General features: G+C 38.5%; 1 protein-coding gene across 1 annotated transcript in view; it reads left to right on the plus strand.

The window, feature by feature from the left end:
• The first annotated feature begins 1,058 nt into the window (after positions 1-1,058).
• The window catches only part of LOC120524168 (olfactory receptor 13G1-like), a 169,965-nt gene continuing 147,066 nt past the window's right edge, over positions 1,059-23,957 (plus strand). The window contains exon 1 of the mRNA XM_039746049.1: positions 1,059-1,255. Within this exon, the coding sequence (XP_039601983.1) occupies positions 1,059-1,255 (197 nt within the window). The remainder of the gene's footprint in view (positions 1,256-23,957) is intronic.

Raw genomic sequence — 23,957 nt, forward strand, 5'->3', positions numbered from 1 at the left:
GAAAATGAGCTCCCATATAGAAAACGTGAAATTGTAATTTCGATTTTGAATAAATTCACTTAGTTACGGTGAATTAGGATTACAAATAATTAAGGAAAGGAACATGTTTTGTACTGAACTGTATACTTGCCAAGAAGATAAAGCTGAATTCAAAAAACGAAGTGAAAAAGCTAAGTTGGACAGACATCGACTATTTTTGACAATATCTGCTTTGTTTACTACTGGAATGGAAGTGAAGATTCTGGGGAAAAAAGTGTGCGCACCACTTCCACAAATGCTGATTGGTGTACGGCTTTCGATTTTTACCAATGATAAGGATAAGGAGATTTTCATATTTTAGCAGCCAAAGTTCCAGACATTTTAAATATTTTATAAATTCCTTCCGGACAGTCCATGGCACGTAAAAAATGAGGACATGTCAAGAAAAATGAGGACAGTTGGTAGCCCTAGATATGAAGCATGCTGTACACAAATGAGGCCTTAAAAGATTTTCTATTAATTTATTTACAATAAAACTGGAAAGGGCTACAAAGTAATTTCAAAGATATTAGATATTTATCAGTCTATAATTAGACAAACTGAGTATTGTCACACATGTACATTTAGAAGGCAGTCAAAGAGCCTAAAGGTGAGTTAAACATCGCGAGATAAGGGGATGTCACGTGGTACTTACCTGAACTCTCTTTTGCCAGCAGGAAACAACGAGGAGAATTAATCCCACAACTTCTGGGTTTTCAAAATGGCCGCGATGACGTCACTTCCGGCCAATATTGATGACGTCACTTCCGGAACCCACAAATCACCTCACTTCCGGTTCCTGTTGCCACATCACCATTTTGCCAACCATTTCCAACATTTCACCTGTTTTTTGTTCTATAAAACCGCCATTTTGTTTCAGCAAATTGTTCATTGTACTGTACTTTCAGGACTTTGAATCACTGCATTTTTTCAATATTGTCTGCCAACAATATACAGCGACGGTCCCCAAATCTTTATTTTGTATTTGTGACTTTCTTTTCGATCACAATAGGCGTAGCCGACAGGATTAATTGTTCAAGATGTCAGAAGAACAAGACTTGAATACCGTTCTCTTCACGATCATGGGAGATTTACAGACCCTGAAAATTCAGATGGGGGAGACCAGGACTCAGTTTGCAGAATCAGAGGCTCGTTCGACAGCTAGGATACGGATGGAGGTCGCTAGGTCACCACCCATTGCTTTGACTACTCTTACTGAATCTGGTGACATCGAAACGTATTTTTTGATCTTTGAACGTACCGCTAAGCGGAACACATGGCCGAGGTTGAAGTGGGCGTACCAACTGGCTCCCTACCTGAAGGGAACGGCGCAGAGGGCCTATTATGATTTAACTGAGGAGCAGGCTGCTGATTATGATGCTCTCAAACTAGAGGTCTATAAACACTACGGCGTATCTCCGGAGCAGCAGGCAAGAGAGTGGAGGGAGTGGCAATTTGACCCTGAAAGGCCACTGAGAACCCAGGGCTTTGAAGCCTAGGGAAAGGTCTGTCGTTGGCTATGGCCCGACGTCAATGACTCTCATAAGATGGCCGAAATACTAGCGTGTGAGACCTTTGTTCATGCCCTCCCCGAACACATAGCCCAGCAAGTATGCAAACACACTTACGAAGACATGGACTCTTTTATAAAAATCGCGGAGCATCATTGGGCGGCTTGCAAATCGGGACGATCAGAACGGTTCTCTCGCCGAACCCAACAGACACGTGGGGCAGCTCCTGAGTCCCCCCGACAAGCTCCTGAATTAATCCCACAACTTCTGGTTTTTCAAAATGGCCGCGATGACGTCACTTCGGGCCAATATTGATGACGTCACTTCCGGCACCCACAAAACCACCTCACTTCCGGTTCCTGTTGCCACGTCACCATTTTGCCAACCATTTCCAGTCACCTGTTTTTTGTTCTATAAAACCGCCATTTTGTTTCAGTAATGTTGTTCATTGTACTTTCAGGACTTTGAATCACTGCATTTTTTCAATATTGTCTGCACGACAATATACGGCGATGGTCCCCAAATCTTTATTTTGTATTTGTGACTTTCTTTTCGATCACAGTATAAATAGACATGATTTAGTACTGTGGCTCCTCTCCATAGAAGTGGGTGAAGCGGCAAGATAGCTCGATAGAACAATACAATCTGCTCAATTAGGTAAAAACAGGAAACAATGAGTAACCATTAAAGGTTTGAAGGATTCATTGGAACAGGTGAACATTTCTATACATGAGTCTACCATACGCAAACCTTTGCACAGGCGTGGTGTCCATGACAGGATACCACCAAGGAGGAATCCTCTACTCTCTCCAGAGACACATCACTGCATGTCTGAAGCTTTGTCAAAGACCATCCTGACACTCCACAGCATTACTGGAAAAAAATGTTTTATGGACTGATGAAACTAATGTTGAAATGCCCAGGAAGAATGTAGAGAAGTACATATGGCATAAAAAGGCACCGCATACCAAACATGAAAGCAGCAAAGTATGGTGGATGGAGAGTCTTGACTTTCTGACTCCGGATCTGCATAGATTACCATCATCAAGAAGCAAATGAATTATCAAGGTATCTATAGGATAAGGCCAGGGTGGCTGTCCATCAGCTGAAGTTCAGTAGAAGTTGGTAGATACAGCAGGTCAATAGCTGTAATCAGCAAAATATACTGCAGAATAACTTCAAAAAAATGAAAATCCAGCCAGTCAGAGCCCGGACCTAATAGAGATGATGTGAAAGAACCTCAGGAGAGACGTTCACACCAGACATCCAACCAATATGGCAGAGCTGAAGCAGTTCTGTAAGGAAGGAGGGTCTAAACGTTCTACTGAATGCTGTGCAGATCTGACCTGCAGCTACTGGCAGTGCTTCTTAAATCTCATTGCTGCCAATTGTGGGAGACTAAATCGACAAAGAGACTCAAAAAAGAGTTAGGGAATTGTCCCCTTATAATATAAGGCGATTTGAGCAAAAAAATTGAACAAAAACATAACACTTTAAAAATCAAGGAAAAATGTGTCTTTGTAACTAATATTATGGAGTGCACTGAAGATGACTGAGAGATTTCAGTTTTTGATTTTTAATAAATTTTCAGACCTTTCTGAGAATATATTTTCACTTTATCATTATGGATTATTGTGTGTTGATTGATGGGAAAAACTGACAAATTCATTCATTTAAAATGAAATCACAAGAAAGTGTGCAGAAAGTGAAGGGGACTAAATGCTTTCTTTAATCTACTGTATAAGCACAACAGTACCAGAATAAATTACTGTTAACATAAAAAATGAAATATCACCACTTGACAATGAATGAGGGAAACTCCTGTCTGGGTGGGGGTCCACCATGGACAAGATACTAGTCGGTCACAAGGCATTCTGGGACATCTCTATTTCATGTTCTGGCTATAAGCAGAATGAGATGTAATGGCGCAGGCAGTTTATTTTAAACCTGTGGCTGTCTGTTTCTCTGTGTGATTATCAGCCGGTCTCTTAATCTGACTCCAGTTTTAAAAGACACATATAAACAAGCACAATATTTACAAAATTTGTGAGCCACCACTAATGATGTAAATGAGCTGCTTTGCTCTGCAAATGCATTTTGACGATTTAATTTGCACCTCACAGGGGAGCACTTGTGGATTTGTCTAACTATTTTTAGTTTTAATTTTAGTTGAGCACCAGTTTCAAAATGGGAAAATCTACAGAGAGCAGCAGCCAATCTCCAGTCTCCTAGGACTCCATGTTTGTGGAGAGATCTCCAAAGGGAAATAGAGAAAGCTTCCATAACATGTAAATATAAGGGAAGGGTGGTGATTTTACTTTTGTCATCAGTACAGATAATAAAGAGAAGCATTAAAAAGTTTAAAGCAGCCTTGTTTTCAACATAAGGCACAACAGCAGATAAATATATGAATAGTAGAAGAACAAAGCTTTACTCATATGTGTGGCCTGTCAGGTAACATCTGGAGTAAAGAGAAGTCAGAAGGAAGAGAGCAGTGTCCGTTTTGGAAGATATGACAAACACTAAGCATTAAGTTAAAGAATCCTAAGAATCTGAAGGTGAGTTCATAATTGATTACTTGTGAAAGTGTTCAGCTTGTTCATTCTTCATTGTATTTCTTTGTAAGTTTGCTCCAAGTCAGGATTATGTCATTTGTAGGGCTGCTTTACAGGAGATGGGACTCAAATCTCACAGAGGTCTCTCATTCTTTTATGCCTCATCTTGGTTATTCAAACATGTGCACGTTGGTTTGATGCAATGCAAACTCCAAATTAGAGTGGGACTATAAGATGGGTGTGAGTGAGACCTGAGATGAACCATTATAGAACTGTGCCTATAAATGCTGCCACTGTACACGTCTACCTGCTGACACCCGAATTAAACTAAGCAGGTCTGAAAATCCACCATATGATCCGCATAAATATGGTGGGGGGCAAAAGTTTTGCTTTGGTTTTCTGGAACCTCACAACTGAAAGAGCAGGTTCAGGACTTCATTTGCACGTTATCACATACTACTGATTTTAGGGTGGCAAGACAGCATAGTGGTCAGTGCTACTGCCCCACAGATCCAGTGCCCAGAAGGAGTGTGCATGGTATACACTGCAAAAAATAAAATGTGAGCAAGTGAAACGTTTCTGCATTAAACCATTCAATCTTGTTCTCCTTATTGTAAGATTTATTGAATTATGAAGACATGTGTATTAAACATTATATTTAGCTTATTTTAGAAAATCTTGTGAAGTCAATTTTGTTTACCCCATTAGCAGATTTCTTTCTAATTATTATTTTTTTTTCATAGTGTTTGCATATGCATTGTTTGCAGTGCATCCGTGTCTGTATGGGTTTTTACTGGGCTCATCTGTTTTCCCTGAATATGTCACATTACTATCTAAAATAAAACAAGCCTACCTACGCATAGACAACACATATGGTGCCTTGCAAAAGTATTCATCCTCACTGGTGTATGTCCTGTTTTGTTGTATTACAACCTGGAATTAAAAAGGATTTTTGGGGAGTTTAGCTCCATTTTAATCTACCAGTAATTCATTCCTAAATCAATCAATGACACTCCCTCATGTTACACCGATCTCGATTAGAACACCATGTTTCCATTTGAGTCTTGTGGCATTCCAGATAAAATCGGAGAGCAGAGAAAGAACCTCAAACCAAAAGGAAAGTGGAGGCAATGGAATCATGGAGCTGACAAAATTGCCTCTGGTGACAATATTGATTGTTACAGTGGCCAGCCACGACTGAAAGGACAATGGGATGTTAGACCCTGACCGAAATACCTAAATACTTGAATCGGTTAGTAGTGAGGACAAATGTGGGGTAACTACTAGAACAGGAGGAGGCATTAAGTGGTAGAAGTGTGGAGTTCAATTAATTAATTTCATACATTGACATCATTTCAAAGGATTTGAAAAGAGCTAAAATGTTTAGGAGATCTTTTGGAGCAATCCCTATGTATAGGAGGATGACATCAGCACAAAGTGAAATTCTGTGATAAGCGTCATGTAATGAAATGTAAGTAATGTAGATGTATGAATGGCTTCAGCTAGTGGCTCTAAAGATAAATGAAAAAGAATAGGAGAGAATGGGCAGCCTTGTCTGGACCCTTTCCTAATAAGGTTAGAAGACGATATCTCTGCATTTGTGAACAACACAGTTGAGAGATTATAGATTATAATGTTTTAATCATGCTCACTAAATCCCATTTTTTCCCATGTCCACTTTAATCATCTGAATGCCTTTTCAGCATCCAAGGAGTTTACTTGGATTATCTGAAGCAAAGCAGGAGCAATTAAAGCCAGTCTCATCAGAGTGAATCAGTTTATGGATAACAGATTGAAGTCTGCATGCTAGGACTTTAGCAAAGAGTTTCAAGTCAGCTCAAGTGTCTTTATTTTCATACCATCCATACACCACATTGCAGCATACGGTGGCATAAAATAACTTTCTCCAGGACTGCGGTGCGACATATACGTAAACACAGGAGAAGTACAAGACAGGTAAAAAAAATATATACTATAAAGATAAATACATAAATAATAAGTAAGTGAATAGACAGTAATAATTTGAAATAGAAAGTAAAAAATGAAATAAAATTATTAACAATAAAATACAGCCGTATTAACAAGTGTAACAAATATACTAAAAATAAATAAACTGCTAGGAGCAGATCAGAGGGTGGAGGCAGTACAGAGTTTAAACTCCAGACAACCAAGAGACAGAAGCTGTGTGCTAGAAAACTGTCTGCCAGATGGAAGTGGGACCATAAGACCATGGAAGTGGTGGGAGAAGCCCATCATACTGAACTTATCTGAGCCCTAACAGTTGCAATTTTATTTTTTTATCTAGCAAGTGGGGGCGAGAAAGCTGGGAATCAAGTTCAGCAATGCTTTCATTTTTTCAGCATTTAAGATGTCAATGTCAAATGTATTTACAGTGGGATGCAAAAGTTTGGGCAACCTTGTTAATAGTCATTATTTTCCTGTATAAATCGTTGGTTGTTACAATAAAAAATGTCAGTTAAATATATCATATAGGAGACACACACAGTGATATTTGAGAAGTGAAATGAAGTTTATTGGATTTACAGAAAGTGTGCAATAATTGTTCAAACAAAATCAGGCAGGTGCATAAATTTGGGCACCACCTTTTGCAGAAATTCCAGCCTCTAAACGCTTCCTGTAGGTTCCAATGAGAGTCTGGATTGTGGTTGAAGGTATTTTGGACCATTCCTCTTTACAAAACATCTCTAGTTCATTCAGGTTTGATGGCTTCCGAGCATGGACAGCTCTCTTTAACTCACACCACAGATTTTCAATTATATTCAGGTCTGGGGACTGAGATGGCCATTACTTGTACTTGTTCCTCTGCATGAATGCCTTAGTGGATTTTGAGCAGTGTTTCGGGTCGTTGTCTTGTTGAAAGATCCAGCCCCGGCGCAGCTTCAGCTTTGTCACTGACTCCTGGACATTGGTCTCCAGAATCTGCTGATACTGAGTGGAATCCACGCATCCCTCAACTTTGACAAGATTCCCAGTCTCTGCACTGGCCACACAGCATGATGGAACCACCACCATATTTTACTGTAGGTAGCAGGTGTTTTTCTTGGAATGCTGTGTTCTTTTTCCTCCATGCATAACGTCCCTTGTTATGCCCAAATAACTCCATTTTAGTTTCATCAGTCCACAGCACCTTATTCCAAAATGAAGCTGGCTTGTCCAAATGTGCTTGAGCAGACCTCAAGCGGCTCTGTTTGTGCTGTGAGCTGAGAAAAGGCTTCCTCTGCATCACTCTCGCATACAGCATCTCCTTGTGTAAAGTGCGCGAATGGTTGAACGATGCACAGTGACTCCATCTGCTGCAAGATGATGTTGTAGGTCTTTAGTGCTGGTCTGTGGGTTGACTCTGACTGTTCTCACCATTCGTCGCTTCTGTCTATCCGAAATCTTTCTTGGTCTGCCACTTCGAGCCTTAACTTGAACTGAGCCTGTGGTCTTCCATTTCCTCAATATGTTCCTAACTGTGGAAACAGACAGCTTAAATCTCTGGGACAGCTTTCTGTATCCTTCCCTAAACCATGATGGTGAACAATCTTTGTCTTCAGGTTATTTGAGAGTTGTTTTGTGACCCCCATGTTGCTACTCTTCAGAGAAAATTAAAGGAGGAGGGAAACTTACAATTGACCCCCTTAAATACTCTTTCCCATTATAGGAGTCACCTGTGTATGTAGGTCAGGGGTCACTGAGCTTACCAAGCCAATTTGAGTTCCAATAATTAGTTCTAAAAGTTTGGGAATCAATAAAATGACAACGGTGCCCAAATTTATGCACCTGCCTGATTTTGTTTGAACAATTATTGCACACTTTCTGTAAATCCAATAAACTTCATTTCACTTCTCAAATATCACTGTGTGTGTCTCCTATATGATATATTTAACTGACATTTTTTATCGTACCAACCAACGATTTATACAGGAAAATAATGACTATTAACAAGGTTGCCCAAACTTTTGCATCCCACTGTAGATAGCACATTTAAAACAACATAGGAATTCTGTGGCCAAAGTGGTTTACAATAATAGAATAAAAGAAAAAACATGCAATTAACATAAATAACATAAATAGAAATAAAATAAATGAACATAAATAAAATAAATAATAAACAGAAGTAATGTTACATAATCACAGTGATGAAACCATCAGTATTACTGAAGGTCACGGAATTGAAATGAGTGAACAGAAATGAGTCTTTATTCTTGTTTTGAACAGTTCAATTGTAGACGACTCCTTTATGTGATGAGGTAAAGAGTTCCACAGGTGAGAAGCAGCAGCTGCACAAGCCCTGTCTGCCCCCCTTAATTTTACACTTGGTATGAGGGACAACAAGAGACAACTGACCAGAAGATCTAAGCACTCTGGATGGCTGGTGTAAAACACACAATTCGGATAAATAGGCAGGAGCAAGCCCATGTAACGATTTAAAAAGTAGCAACAAGATTTTAAAATCAATTTGAAAACTGACAGGCAGCCAGTGTAAAGAAGCTAATATTGGAGAAACAGAGTCAGACATTCTTGCCCCAACCAGAAAGCAAGCGGCAGCATTCTGGACCAACTGTAACCTGCATATCTGGGATTTGCTAATCCCAGAATACAGCGAGTTGCAGTAATTGAGGCGAGAAAAGATAAAAGCATGAGAAGCTTTCTCAAGCTCCCTAGAAGATAAAAAAGGCTTGATCTTACCTAATAGACGAAGCTGGAAAAAGCAACTCTTGACTACAGAATTAACTTGTTTCTCAAAAGAGAGGCTACTGTCAAAAATAACACCAAGATTACGTACGTGAGGTTTGCAAAAGACAGAGAAAGAGCTTTAGCTGATGGACCCACTATAAGCACCTCTGTTTTATTTTGATTCAGATCAAGAAAATTATTAGCCATCCAGGATCTTAGGTCAGAAAGACAGTTGTGCAGTTCATTTATTGCAGAGTTGTAGATGGGAATATAAACCTGAGTATCATCCACATAGCAGTGAAAAGAAATGTTAAATTTCCTAAAAATCGCTACAATAGGGTGAAGGTATATAAAGAGTAAAATAGGAGCCAAAGTGGAACACCACATTTAAGAGAAGTAGACGAAAAAGAGGAATTTAAAGTCACTGAAAAGTGTCTACCAGTTACAGTAAATATGACTTGAACCAGTTAAGAGCAGCCCCTTTAAGCCCAACAAGATGTTCAAGCCGCAACAGCAATATCTCATGGTCAACAGTGTCAAAGGCAGCAGACAGGTCAAGGAGGACAAGGACTGCAGCGCCACCTGAGTCAGTAATAAGAGAGATGTCATTGAAAACTATAAGGAGGGCCGTCTCAACACCATGAGAACACCTAAAGATGTGATTAAAAAGAAATGGAACAGTATTGGAAACAGCCTTTTGTAGCCTCCCTCAGGATTTCAGGATCCTCTACTGAGCCAACTGGGAGAGTAGTCTAGGTATTAGTAGTAGTAGTAGGTTATTTATATAGTGCCCATCACAGACAAAAGGTCACAGGGCGCTGAAATGCACATACAGTATAAATACGACAGTTAAAACAAAACATAAACAAAATCAATAAAAACAATAAATAAACAAAATGGAACTATTCAGGGCTGATTAAAAGCCAGTTTAAAAAGAAATGTTTTCAGTTGTTTTTTAAAAGAATCAACAGACTCAACTCCATGCAGACCATAAGGCTATTCCATAGTCTTGGTGCCACATACTGAAAGGCACGACCCCTACGGGTTTTTAGCCGAGTGCGTAGGACAACGAGAAGGCCCTGTTGCCCAGATCTGAGAGTCCGACAAGCTGTATGGCGTTGGAGCAGGCTGGTTAGGTACTCGGGAGCTTGTCCATGCAAAGCTCTGAAAGTAAGTACCAAAACTTTAAAATGAATTCTACATAACACTGGGAGCCAGTGCAGTGTGTGCAAAATGGGGGGGATATGATCACTCCAGCTAGCTAGCGCGTGTTAGGAGCCTGGCAGCTGCATTTTGGACTAACTGAAGACATGAGAGAGAGGACTTGCTCAAACCCATATAGAGAGCATTACAGTAATCATGCCGTGAGGAAATAACAGAATGAACAAGCATCTCCAATTCTGATTTTGAAAAATTTCTTAGTTTTGAGAGATTTCTTAAATGAAAGAAACATGAGCGGCTGACTGACCTTACATATTCATCAAGTGTCAGGGACTGGTCAAAAATAACCCCAAGGTTACGTAGACTCGACTTAATAACAGGAGAGACAGAAGATCATTTTAAACTGATCTCAGAATGAAGAACAGGAGGAGCAACAATTACTACCTCAGTTTTCCCTGAATTCAACTGCAGGTAATTACTGCTGAGCCAGTCGTTAACCTGAGACAGACAATCAACCAAAGTGACCAAAGTATTAATTTAGTTAGGCTTAAATGAAAAATAAAGCTGTAAGTCATCTGCATAGAGATGACACAAGATGTCCTTAAAAGTTAAGTTAAAAGTTAAGAATCTGTGATAGGAGAAGAATATATAAACAGAAATGTCCAGGTCCAAGAACCGAGCCCTGCGGCATTCCACATGTCAAAGGAGCAGAGTCAGTGAGAAACTCCTATAGGAGGTAGGAAAGACCCTTGATACTGAGTAGGTGCATAAATGCTTATAAACATCCTCCCTGCGTGGAGTTTGCATGTTCTCCCCGTGTCTGCGTGGGTTTCCTCCGGGCGCTCCGGTTTCCTCCCACGGTCCAAAGAAATGCAGGTTAGGTGGATTGGTGATTCTAAATTGGCCCTCGTGTGTGCTTGGTGTGTTTGTATGTGTCTTGCGGTGGGTTGGCACCCTGCCTGGGATTGGTTCCTGCCTTGTGTCCTGTGTTGGCTGGGATTGGCTCCAGCAGACCCCCGTGACCCTGTGTTCGGATTCAGCGGGTTGGGAAATGGATGGATGGAAACTCTGTGCATACTGTAGGTACCAACAATGGCCCTTATCATCACCACCCACTGCAGTAACCTTCACCTGTACATTCTTTCTAATGAGAATAAGTAAACCAAAGATTTTAGTAGAAGCAGACAGGGAAGCAGTGATCCGGTAATAATATCTAGTTTGGCAGTGTCTAATGTTGATCGCTGTAAGGTGAGTTTCCTGCACTAAAGCAATGTCAATATAGGGATTGTGTAAAATATTGAGGCCGAGATCAAATATCACATAATATTAATCAGATTACTAGGACTCAAGGTTTTTATAGTTTAGCCTTTTTATATTAGTTTTTATTTCTATATTTTTTCTGACCTTATTTGAAAATTCAGTTAAGATTTAATTTTTTTTTTAGTTTTAATGTAGTTTTTATTTTACAAAGATATTTCTATTTTATTAGTTTCTGATTTAGTTTTAGTAATTATGGTACGGTTAAAAAGCTACTATGCAGTTTATATTTTGTGTCACATTAAGACAAAACTGTGCACTTAACGGGTTTGGATATAATATGAGTTTAATGTTAGTGGAAGCTTACTACACTACACAACAAATTTTACTATTTGGTTTTGTTTTTGTCTGATTAAAAACAAGCATAATCAAAACCAGGTACTGACTATGAACAATTTTACACAATTTTATAATTTTTTAAAATATTTTTCATGTCATTTGTGCTGAACAAATCTGTGCTGACTGTTGGCACTTTTTTCCTTTTATTGCACAGAATGTGCCAGTTTGTAATGACATTTATGTGAATTTTAAGGTGTGAGGGTTTTTTACTCTAAATGTCTACAGCACACAACATATCCTGCTCCAACGACAATGTGCTTATAATGAATGTCTTCAACATTGCATTCAAAAATCTCAAATACTGGGCTTCATTATTTTCTGCCAGCCATATTGATCTCTGATTCCCTCTCAGGCACAAACAATTTATAGATAGAATTTTGCCACCTGCAGGCCTGAAAAGATGTAAAAAATTAGAAAACAGAATCTACTGTGTTCTGACAGGTGTGACCATGAAAATCACAGGGGGCTTAGGAAGAACAAGGCTCTTAGGCTTGAATCAGTGTGCAGACCCGACCTAGCTGTATTGAGGGAAACAAAGAAACACAAGCATGTAGTGTCAAGGTTAGGGGCAGTGAGACTTGAATAGCCCACCATAATAATAATAATAATAATAATACATTTTATTTATTTGTAGGCACCTTTCTGAACACTCAAAGACACCGAACAATAGGCAAAACACAGATTATAAACAAAAGTTAAATACAAAAATTAAAATCAGACAGCAATTGTAATCAAAGAGAAAAAGCAGTCTTAAAGAAATGAGTTTTAAGTTTAGATTTGAAAAGTGAAAATGATTCAATATTTCGAAGCTCAGGTGGTAGTGAGTTCTAAAGCTGGGGAGCAGAGCGACTGAATGTTGTGCTCCTCATAGTGTTAAGACAGACGAAGGGGGCAGTCAAGTGGATGGAGGAAGAGGATCTAAGGGTACAGAGAGGGAATGGCAACATGGAGGAGGTAAGACACATATGGAGGGGCAAGGTTGTGGATAGCCTTAAAAGTTAGTAGGAGAATTTTTAATTGATTTCGGAACTGAACTGGAAGCCAATGAAGCTGCTGCAAAATGGGAGTGATATGGTGAACAGAGGGGGTTCTAGTAATGATGTGGGCAGCTGAATTCTGGACCAGTTTAAGCTTATAAATTGATTTGCAAGAAAGACCAAAGAAAAGGGAATTGCAATAATCCGGATGAGAATTGACAAGGCTATGAACAAGGATAGCAGTGATATGGGGAGTGAGGGACGGATGAATGCAATTAATGTTACACAGGTGGAAATATGCAGACCGGTAGATGTTCCTGATGTTGGACTGAAAGGATAAAGTACTGTCAAGGAAGACACCTGTGGGTAAGGGGAGACATAGGAATTATCAATAAGAAATGAAAAATGATCATTTTTTGGATAATGTTGATTTTGTACCAATGAGGAGAACCTCAGTTTTGTCACTTGTTATTTAATTTAAGAAAATCTGAAGTAAACCAGGATTTGATTTCTGCTATGCAATTAGTAAGTGAGGAGGATGGAAAGGAAGCAGTAGGTTTGCTAGTGAGATAGAGCTGGGTGTCATCAGCATAACAGTGGAAGCTAATGTTATATTCATGAAAGATATTGCCAAGAGGAAGGAGGTAAATAATAAAAAGGAGGGGCCCCAGGACAGAGCCCATCTGAAGTAATAGCAGTGGGTTGAGATGTGAGAGTTTTAAGCTGAACAAACTGAGTGCGGCCTGAGAGGTAGGATCTGAACCAATCTAGTGGAGTGTGGGTAATGCCAATCAAAGATAAGATAAGAATAAAAGATAAGAAGAGTAGTGTGACAAATAGTCTCAAAGACTGCACTCAGATCAAGGAGGATGAGAATAGGAATTAAACCAGAATCAGCAGCCATAAGGAGGTTGTTAGTAATTTTAACAAGTGCCGTTTCTGTACTGTGGAGGGGATGAAAACCAGACTGGAACTGTTCATACAGATTATTTTGAGATAAATGAGAATGAAGTTAAATAGCCACTATTTTTTCAAGAATTTTGGAAATTAAGGGTAGATTAGAAATAGGACGAAAATTACTGAAATTAGACAGATCGGTAGCAGGTTTTTCAGTATTGAAACCCATGATGAGCAGAGGAAGAGCAGGTAATAAGTGTGGACAGGCACAAAATGACAGAGACAGCATCTAAGATTAAGAACAATAAATACATTATCTAAACCTGTTCATCCAGAGCAGGATCAAAGTAAACCTGGAGCCTACCAAGCAGGTTTGGATACAAGGCAGAAAAAATCACTCTTATGCAATATGTATGATATGGCTGATGTTAAGAACAAAAAAATATGATATTTCATCTATCTATTTTGATAGAGCTGAGAAACATTGAAAAAATGGGGACAGATATTTTAAAATATAATTCTGCTACTGGATTATTTTAATAAGGTATTTTGAGCTGTGAATATTAACTAAAAAAGAGAAATAATAAATATGGCATAAATACAAAAACACATTAGTATGTTTAGCTTTTCATCACTTGGCAGACTCTTTTCGCCTACCTACCTATAGTTCAGTAGAGACGTTGCCATCTCAGGAATTTTACAAGGTTTGTATCTCGTCGTTATTAAACAATATTTTTAAAGCAAAAGTGATTGGTCAGCAACAATACGCTGATCTTATATGATGACCTTGTCAGTCTCTCGGTCAGTGCTGTTTTATTTTCAAAAATCGGGAGTGGTCTCCCCTGGACCTTCTTGTGTACTCGAATATGGAGATTGATATTTGAGGAGAAAACCACAAAACAATGACTATATTAAGTACATTAAAGAAGCATTAACAACAAATCAAATCAAATTAATAACACATTGAATATTTATTATAAAAGTTGAGCAAATCAGACTCTGCAGCTGCATGAATAAAAAAATAATTGAGTATTTGTTCAGGTAAAGTATCACTTCTGGTTGATGGATTTGGCCCAAAGGTTAATAGAAATCTACAATTTTGGTTTAACAACCACGTGCAAAATTTCATTCATCTATTGCGTTTTTGAGTTATGGTGTTTACAAACACATCCATACATAGTTCCAACAAAAAAAGATATTTTTGGACTCGGGGATGTCTAAAACGTCAAAATTCATCAAAACCTCAAGGTCAATTTTTGTCAGGGTTACTATACGTTCTCTATACTTCGTATACTTTGTGTGCAAAGTTGCAGGAGAATTAGTGTCAAAAAAATGCAGGCATTCAGGCAGGGTTTATAATCTAACAGCAAGAATATTCATTCAGCAACTAAAACTAAAACTATTTTTAGTAAACTTTATTTTATTTCAGTTAGTCTTTCCAAATACTTTAGTAGTTTCATTTAGTTTTAGGTTTTCATTCCAGTTTTGTTAACTATTTTATTTTAGTTTACGAAAATGTTTTTATGAATGCGAAGTTCTGCATTAAAATTTTTATTAAGAAGAAAATTAAACCTTTTTAAACAGAGGGAAAATATACCAATAATTATTTGTTAAGGATCTTTTTGTATACCACATTGTGAGTTCGGCCCTCCGGTTGTAATATGACCAGGCTGTGCGCTGAGCTTACTCTTGAGCATGCAACGTACAGTTGGCCATGTGAACAGTAATCTTGTTTCAAATCTCACAGCTTGGATTGCTGCTGTCATAATCGGTTTGAGTTTCATGGTTTGTTTCAATTACGACAGTATTTGCAGGACTTGTGTTGAAGAGACATTCGGCATCTGTCAAGCGTTGTAAGTATACAACCAGTTTCATCGATAACTTCACATCCAGCTTTTGAGAGTTTAAACTTCCATAAACATCAAAGTGTCCACTACTCAAATCGTCACCTGTGAATCTAAGATGTTTAAGAGGCATTGGCGGTTGTCGAAAGGTGTAGAATATTTGGCCATTTCAGTACACTTGAAAGCGACAACCGAACAATTCAACGGCAGCCATCAACTCACATGCAGATCCCTAGGTGAAGGGCTTAAGCAATTCACTCTTATAGTGCTCCTGTGTAGTCTAATTATCTCCTGTACCGTCATCAGTCCACACCTTGAACCTGTCCAGTCATTCAATGCATAAGACACAATGGATATCAAGAGTGAGCCTGATATGGCCGTGCAATATGTAACAAAGAGAATGGAAAAGGTAGGTGCCATCTCCGGGCATGGAAACCACTCAGTAAGTGACAGTTCTTTGATCGATGGTGATCACCTCGATAGACATGTTAATAGGGGTACGGTTGGAATGATAAAGGAAATGGGTACCTGAGCAATGTAAAGTAAGTCTAAAATATTCACACAATAACTATAATCGTAATAAACGAACAATAAAACAGCGGAGAAGCCGTGAATTAAATAAAAAGGCTGTAGTTATCAGTAGGGAGATGTGAATCCGGTGGCGAAGCAAGGAAGGGAATGTAGAGACCAGAGTGACGGATGACCTTATATAGGCAGACAGCCAACAACGTGGGAAGCGTGGGGATGGGGGACCCAATGCTGCCTCACACGGTGACCGAGCTGCAGGCTATGGACGTATATATGTACATAAGTAGGATTCAGTTAGCGTTGGGAACCCGCGTACCAAATTTCTTGAAGATGGGCCGATAAGTAACAAAGACTTTTGAAAAGTTCAATATGGCGGCCGACAGTGGCATCATACCGCCGAAATAAGTATGTACATTGGTTTCGGTTAGCGCAGGGAAGCCGCCTATCAAATTTCATGAAGAAGGGGCCATAAATAAGAAAGTTAAACATGCCGGACGTTGTCGACCGTTATGACCATTACGCGTAGAATTTTGAAATGGAACCTGCTTGACTTTTGTAAGTAAGCTGTAAGGAATGAGCCTTCCAAATTTCAGCCTTCTACCTACACGGGAAGTTGGAGAATTAGTGACGTTGGAAAGTTCAATATGGCGGCTGACAGTGGCGTCATACCACCGAAATAAGTACGTACATTGGTTTCGGCTAGCGCAGGGAAGCCGCCTACCAAATTTCGTGAAGATGGGGCCTTAAATAAGAAAGTTCAACATGGCGGACGTTGTCGACCATTATGACTGTTACGTGTAGAATTTCGAAATGAAACCTGCTTAACTTTTGTAAGTAAGCTGTAAGGAATGAGCCTGCCAAATTTCAGCCTTTTACCTACACGGGAAGTTGGAGAATTAGTGACGTTGGAAAGTTCAATATGGCGGCTGACAGTGGCGTCATACCACCGAAAGAAGTACGTACATTGGTTTCCGTTAGTGGAGGGAAGCCGCCTACCAAATTTCGTGAAGATGGGGCCATAAATAAGAAAGTTCAACATGGCGGACATTGTTGACCGTTATGACTGTTACGCGTAGAATTTCGAAATGAAACCTGTTTAACTTTTGTAAGTAACCTGTAAGGAATGAGCCTGCCAAATTTCAGCCTTCTACCTACACGGGAAGTTGGAGAATTAGTGACGTTGAAAAGTTCAATATGGCGGCCGACAGTGGCATCATACCATCGAAATAAGTACGTACATCAGTTTGGTTTAGCGCAGGGAAGCCGCCTACCAAATTTCGTGAAGATGGGGCCATAATTAAGAAAGTTCAACATGGCGGATGTTGTCAATCGTTATCGATTGTTATGACCGTTATGTGTAGAATTTCAAAATGAAACCTGCTTAACTTTTGTAAAAATGCTGTAAGGAATAAGCCTGCCAAATTACAGCCTTCTACCTGCACAGGAAGTTGGAGAATTAGTGATGAGTGATGAGTGAGTCAGTGAGTGAGTGAGTGAGGGCTTTGCCTTTTATTAGTATAGATTAACTATAATAACCATGCTAGGACTGCATTTTTTTTTACTAAAGGGATATAGCAAAAGTTAAACCTCTTATAACTTTACAAAATACTGAAAAATACATTCATGCTTTTGCTTTTAGTCGACTAGATTACAGTAATGCACTCCTAACAGGACTACCTAAGAAAGACATCAATCAGTTACAGTTAGTGCAGAATGCAGCAACAAGAGTCTTAACTAGACAAAGAAAATCTGAGCACATCACACCAGTCTTACTGTTGTTACATTGGTTACCCATGTGATTTAGATTTGACTTTGAAATACTACTAATGGTTTGAAAAGCCTTAAATAATCTCACTCTGTCCTATATTTTGGAAGGGTTGTTCCCTTAAACTCCAAGTTGTAACCTTAGATCTTCAACTGATGGTCTGCTTATAATTTCAAGAGCCTACCTTAAAAGAAGTGTTGAGGCGACCTTTTGCTGTTATGCACCTAAAATTTGGAATACTTTATCAATAGAACTTCTCTAGGCTAACACTGTAGAACAATCAAAACAAATTGATAAAAACCAATAATTTTAAAATGGATTTTTCTAGATTATATGAACATTGAACTATCATTCTCCTCTGGCTTCTGCAATCCATACTTATCTCTAATTTTCTCTGCTGTCTTTTCTGGTCCTTCTGTGGTGGCAATCTACGCCACCAACACCTGATCAATGTACCATGCTGCACCCTGTGTTTATGGATTGAATGGTGGGTGTCCCATATGTCTACATGTCCATCACCATCAAAGTCTTCCATGTAAAGCTTGGAGACCATGAGGACTAATTTACGACATCTATGTCAGGTAGAATGCCCAGTGGGGTGTTTTGGCCTTGGAACCCCTGCAGATTTTGTTATTTTCTCCAGCCTAACTGGAGTTTCTTTGTTTGCTTGTTTTTTCTGTCCTTCTGTCCATCCAACCTTTCCTTTTCCTTTGTTACACACTGTATAATGCTATTGCCTAATCTTGTTTGTTTATGTTTTATATTAACTTCCTTTTTATTTCATATTGTAAAGCACTTTGAGCTACATTGTTTGATAAAAAAGTATTATCAAAATAAATGTTGTTGTTGTTGTGTTGTTAGGGAGTGAGAGGAACAGTACTCCAGAGGCAGGTCACTCCTGTTGAGCACCAAGAGCAGGAGTGGCTGAGGGCTGCAACGATCATCCTATAGATGCCATTGAACCGTGGGTTGGTTGAATGGTACAACAGAGTCAGTGTTTGGACATCTTAGCGGGTTCTGGCCAATGTGGCTGGGACAATGGCCTACAAGGGTTGACTTCATTCATTGGATTCTCAACCCAGCTGAGGATGGTAAGTAGGGACAGTAAAAGTGAGAAAGACAAACTGGAGAAAGAGGAGAGAGAAGATAAGGGTCCCGATTCTGTTTCATTCTTGGCTAATATCGTATTTACTGTAACCTATTTTTTGTTCGATTTTAAACATAAGCACTTGATTATTTATTTGAGTTGTGTTTCACTTTTTCGGACACTGTTTGCAAATGTAAGTATTTTGCACTTTTTTTTATTTTATTGATTTTATTGGAATCATTCCATACAAACAGATTCATTTTTACAAAAAATAGGATTGAAAACAAATCAATCCCCACCCCCTGAGAAAGACAGCACGGTCAATGAAGTAAAACTTAAAGCTAGTAAAAATAAATAAATTGATGAGTTTAATAAGTGGATAAAGATAAATGGACAAGAAAAAGAAATGAGAAGAGAATCTATTTCCTCAGTGCTTTAAGAGCTTATTTTAAAATATTATTGATTAGATCCTGGCAGGTTTTGAAAAAGTTCTGCACAGATCCTCGAAGCGAGAATTTGATTTTTTACAATTTCAAATAATATAAAACATCACTTACCCACTGACTTAAAAGAGGAGAGCTAGGATTCTTCCAGTTTAGCAAGATAAGTCTACGTGCCAATAGTGTAGTAAAGGCAATCACAGTTTGTTTGTCCTTCTCCACTTTAAGCCCATCTGGGAATACACCAAACACAGCTGTTAGTGGATTAGGAGGGATTGTGACACAGAGGCTATCTGAAAGGCACTTAAACATTTTGGTCCAGAATGATGTTAATTTGGTGCAGGCCCAAAACATGTGACCCAGTGAGGCTGGAACTTGACTGCAGCGTTCGCAGGTTGGATCTTGCCCTGGAAACATTTTGGGCAGTTTTAACCCAGACAGATGTGCTAGGAATTCTCTGCATTGCTATCTTCCACTCCTTTTCTGATATGTTGAGTGAGAGATCCTTTTTCCACTGTCCTCTTGGATCTTTGAAAGGTAGGGACCGTAAAATAATTTTAAATATTGCAAAAATGTTGTCTGATTCCTCGAAACTGAGCATTTTTTTTTTCCAGCATAGAGGAAGGTGGGAGATGAGGAAAATCGGGCAGGTTCTGTTTAACAAACTTTCTAATTTGAAGATAGTGAAAGAAATTTGTTGCTGGGAAGTTAAATTTGGAATGTAATTGTTCATGGGATGCAAAGATGATGTCAATATAAAGATTTCTAAGTAATTTAATCGCAAATGTTTTCAAGATATTAAAAAGCTGAAAAAGTTGGTTCTCATACAGAGAACCTACATTGATTCAATATTCTAAGTGACTGAAGCACAATCGGGTTATTAGTATATTGGTGATAACTTGCATTTATAGGGGCACAAAGCAGGGAATATAAAGAAGTACTGAAGGATTTTATTTCTACTGCTGACCAAGCCTTTGTATGTTCATCTATTTCTGTCCAGGTTTTTATAGCTTGTATCTTTGCTCCCCAGTAATAAAACAAAGTTAGGAAGAGCCATGCCACCTTCTGCCTTAGATCTTTGTAAGGTCACTCTTTAGATACGTGGATGTTTTATGTTCCAAATAAATGAGGTTATGGTTGATTCTAATTGCTTAAAAAAATATTTATTGATGTATTATATTGGAATGTTTTGCAATAAAAAGAAAAGCTTAGGAAGGATATTCATCTTAACAACGTTAATTCTTCCAGCTACAGTGAGATGAACGGTTGACCATCTATGCAATTTTTTCCATACAGACGGCAAACTTTTGTTGATGAAGAGCTTTATGTTTACTTGTGATATTTACCCCTAGGTATTTAAACTGATCTGCAATGATAAAAGGGAAGGTGTCCAATCTAATATTGTATGCTTGAGAATTCACTGGGAAGAGATCTTTTAAAATTCTGTAAGTGCTGTTAAGACTGCAGGCATAGTATTTTCTGATATATACATTACCATATCATCTGCATATAGAGAAACTTTCTGTTTAAGTCCTTCTCTGATAATCCCCGTTATCTGATAAGCATTTCGACAGTGAACCGCCAGTGGCTCAATGGCGATTGCAAAAAGTAGTGGTGACAGGGGGCATCCTGGTCTGGTACCACGTTCTAGTTTAAAGTAGTCTGAATTAATGTTTTTAATACAAACTGAAGCTTATGGATTGGTATACAGTAGTTTGATCCATGCATGAATGTTAGTGGCAAACACAAATTTCTCTAATGTAGTGAAATGTCAGTACCATTCAATAATATCAAATGCTTTTTCTGCATCCAACGATAATAATATCTCTGGGGTGTTTGACTTTGCAGGTGAATATATTACATTAAACGGGCGTCAAAGATTAGAAGCTAAGTGTCAGCCTTTAATAAATCCAGTTTGATCTTGTGATATTACCAAAGGCAGCACTTTCTCCATCCTTCTAGCTAGGACTTTGGAGAGTATCTTAACATCATTATTCAGAAGTGAAATTGGTCTGTATGATGAACATTGTAATAAGTCCTTATTTTGTTTAGGAAAGATGGTGATTAATGCTTGGAAAAAAGTTTGAGGTAGAATTTGATTGTCCCTAGCTTCTGTAAATGTTGTTAATAAGAGGGGAGCTAGCTGAGTAGAGAATTTCTTATAAAATTCGACAGGGTATCCATCAGGGCCTGCTGCTTTCCCACTCTGAAATGACTTTATAGCATCTAGTGATTCTGAAAGCGCCAGAGGTTTATCCAATTCCTCTCCATTAAGAGTATCTATTTGTGGTATCTGTAATGCATCTAGGAATGCATTAGATTGTGTCATGTCTTCTTTAAACTCAGTAGAATATAAGGATTTATAGTAGTCTCTAAATGTGTGAATTATATTTTTATGGTCAATGATTTTATCTCTGTTCATGTTGGTGACTGCTGGGATTGCATTGCGAACTGCTTGCTTGTGGATTTGTTGAGTTAAGTGCTTATTAGCTTTCTCTCTTGTTCATAGTAATAATGTCTTGATTTAAAAAACATTGGTCTCATCCATTACAGGAAATGGACATCTGAAGAGAAGCTCTATTTTTTCTCTTATTTCTAAATATCCCAAGGTATCCTGTATTTACCCAACCCAAGGAGTTTCTACTACAGTATATAAACATGAGTAATAAAAAAGGGTCTCAGAAAGAAACAGAAAAGAAACCTAAAGCTACATCCAAGTCTAGACAGACATCAAGTCCAAGTGCAAGGTACGGCCTTTCAGAGATTGACTTGGAACAGGCAGGCAAAAGCACAGACTTCCCAGGACCCCGCTCCACTGCATCTTCTCCAGTCCAGAGCAAAAATGGAAGCGAAGGTGCAAGTGATGCAGGTCACGATAGCTCGCCGATTCCAGAAGATCACTTGAAACTGGAAATGGCCTTGCAGTCCACGCTTTCATCTACTCCTTGCAGGCCGGAAGCATCGGCTGTAACGAGGATTGCCACTTCACCTGCGGAGCATGAAAGCTGAAACGATCTGTCCAAACTAATGGAAAAGCTACAGCTGCGAATTCTGAATGAAAAAAAATGAGAGACAGCCTTGCGGCTCTGGAAGATGGATGCAGAAGGAATAATATTAGAATCGAAGGTCTACATGAGAATCATGAAAGTCCAAACCTGGTGAATCTCGTAGCTGAACTATTCTCAAAAAATAATTGGAGAGGACTTTAAATCAAATACCGAGATAGGGGCAGCTTATCGCATACATGGATCAAATACCTTTAAACCTAGGACTCTATTTGCTTTGAGAGATTATAATTTAAGCTTAATGTAATGGCACTTCTCAGACAGATACAAGGGATTATATTTAAAAATAACCACTTTAATATTTTCCCTGATTTCTTACCCTAATCAGCTGCTAAATGTGCCATTTTTTACAATATTAAACAGCGGTTACGGAAAGCCGATATCAGATAAAGCCTCTTGTGTCCTTCCATACCGAAAGTAGATATTCAAGACAAATATTACATCTTCTCCATCTCGGAGGAAGCAGAAAAAGAGTTAAGAATGCTGATCCTGACACTTTTTTGAAATATTATAGTGAGTCTCATTGTGTCATGGCATGGCAAGAAGATATTACCTGCTGTCTAAGTCGCTTGCAATGATACTGGTACCATAATTATACATCCTTTTCTCTTCTCGGTCACTTTCTGTTTATGTTTTAATTACATTTATATGCGCATGTGTGGAAGAAATTAAGGTAGTTTTTTTTTCTTTTTTTACTATTCTAAACGAGACTTTAACATCAAACCCTTGGTTTATTTTTATTGCTATTATTGCATTAAGGCTTACTATGCTTATCCAGGGCCACTTTTTAACACCATTCCCTGGGTTTACTACCTTAATATTTCAAGACTGTTGGAAATTATATTTTGTGGTTATAGTATTTAGACTTTATCGCCAATAGATATCTCTAGTTTTTAATCCTTTAACGTCGCAGTTGGGGGGTTTGTTTTGTTTTGGACGTGCTCTGTCTCTTGGTATGTCACAGGACTGGGACTTTGTGAAGTGGGGTTCAGCCTCACATGGGGAGGCAAAATGTGGGGGATAAGGGGAGACAAAAAGAGCAAGCTATATCTAATTTATCTTTTTAATCCTTTTAATTATAATTGCCAACGTAACAATAGTCTGCATGGCAATAACTCATGGGAAAATTGGAAATTAAGGTTAAAGGTTTCTCACTTCCAGTTAAGACTACAAAATGACATTAAAAATTCAGAATCAATGTCTCCATGATGGGACAGTTAACTTTGTGAGCTGGAATATCAAAGGTCTAAATCAAGAATTAAAGAGAAAAAAAGTATTCTCTCACCTCTCACAGGTCTGAATGCTAAAATAGTATTTTTACAGGAGACCCACTTACTAAGCTAGGATCAGTTCTGGCTGCAAAAAGACTGGACTGGCCAAATGTTCCATTCCAGTTTTACAAAGAAAATTAGAAGTGTGGGAATTCTAATACATAGAACAGTCTCATTTGTGGCATCAGATGTAGTAGATAGATAGATAGATAGATAGATAGAATCTGATCCTGAAGGGGAGATATGTGATTGTCATGTGATAAATGTTTATGCACTCAATTCTGATGATAGGGAATTCATGCAAAATTTATTTTCATCCATTCCCAATTTGAACACTCATAAAATTATAATGGCTGGGGACTTTAATTGTGTTTTAAATCCACTCTTAGATTAGCCTCCTGTCACAGGGTTATGACATCTAACACTGCAAAGACAGTTACACAGTTTGTAACTGACCACAACTTATCAGACCCCTGGAGGTTTCTAAACCCAAACTCAA

The sequence above is a fragment of the Polypterus senegalus genome, chromosome 2 (genome assembly GCF_016835505.1).
Source record: "Polypterus senegalus isolate Bchr_013 chromosome 2, ASM1683550v1, whole genome shotgun sequence".
NCBI classification, from domain to species: domain Eukaryota; kingdom Metazoa; phylum Chordata; class Cladistia; order Polypteriformes; family Polypteridae; genus Polypterus; species Polypterus senegalus.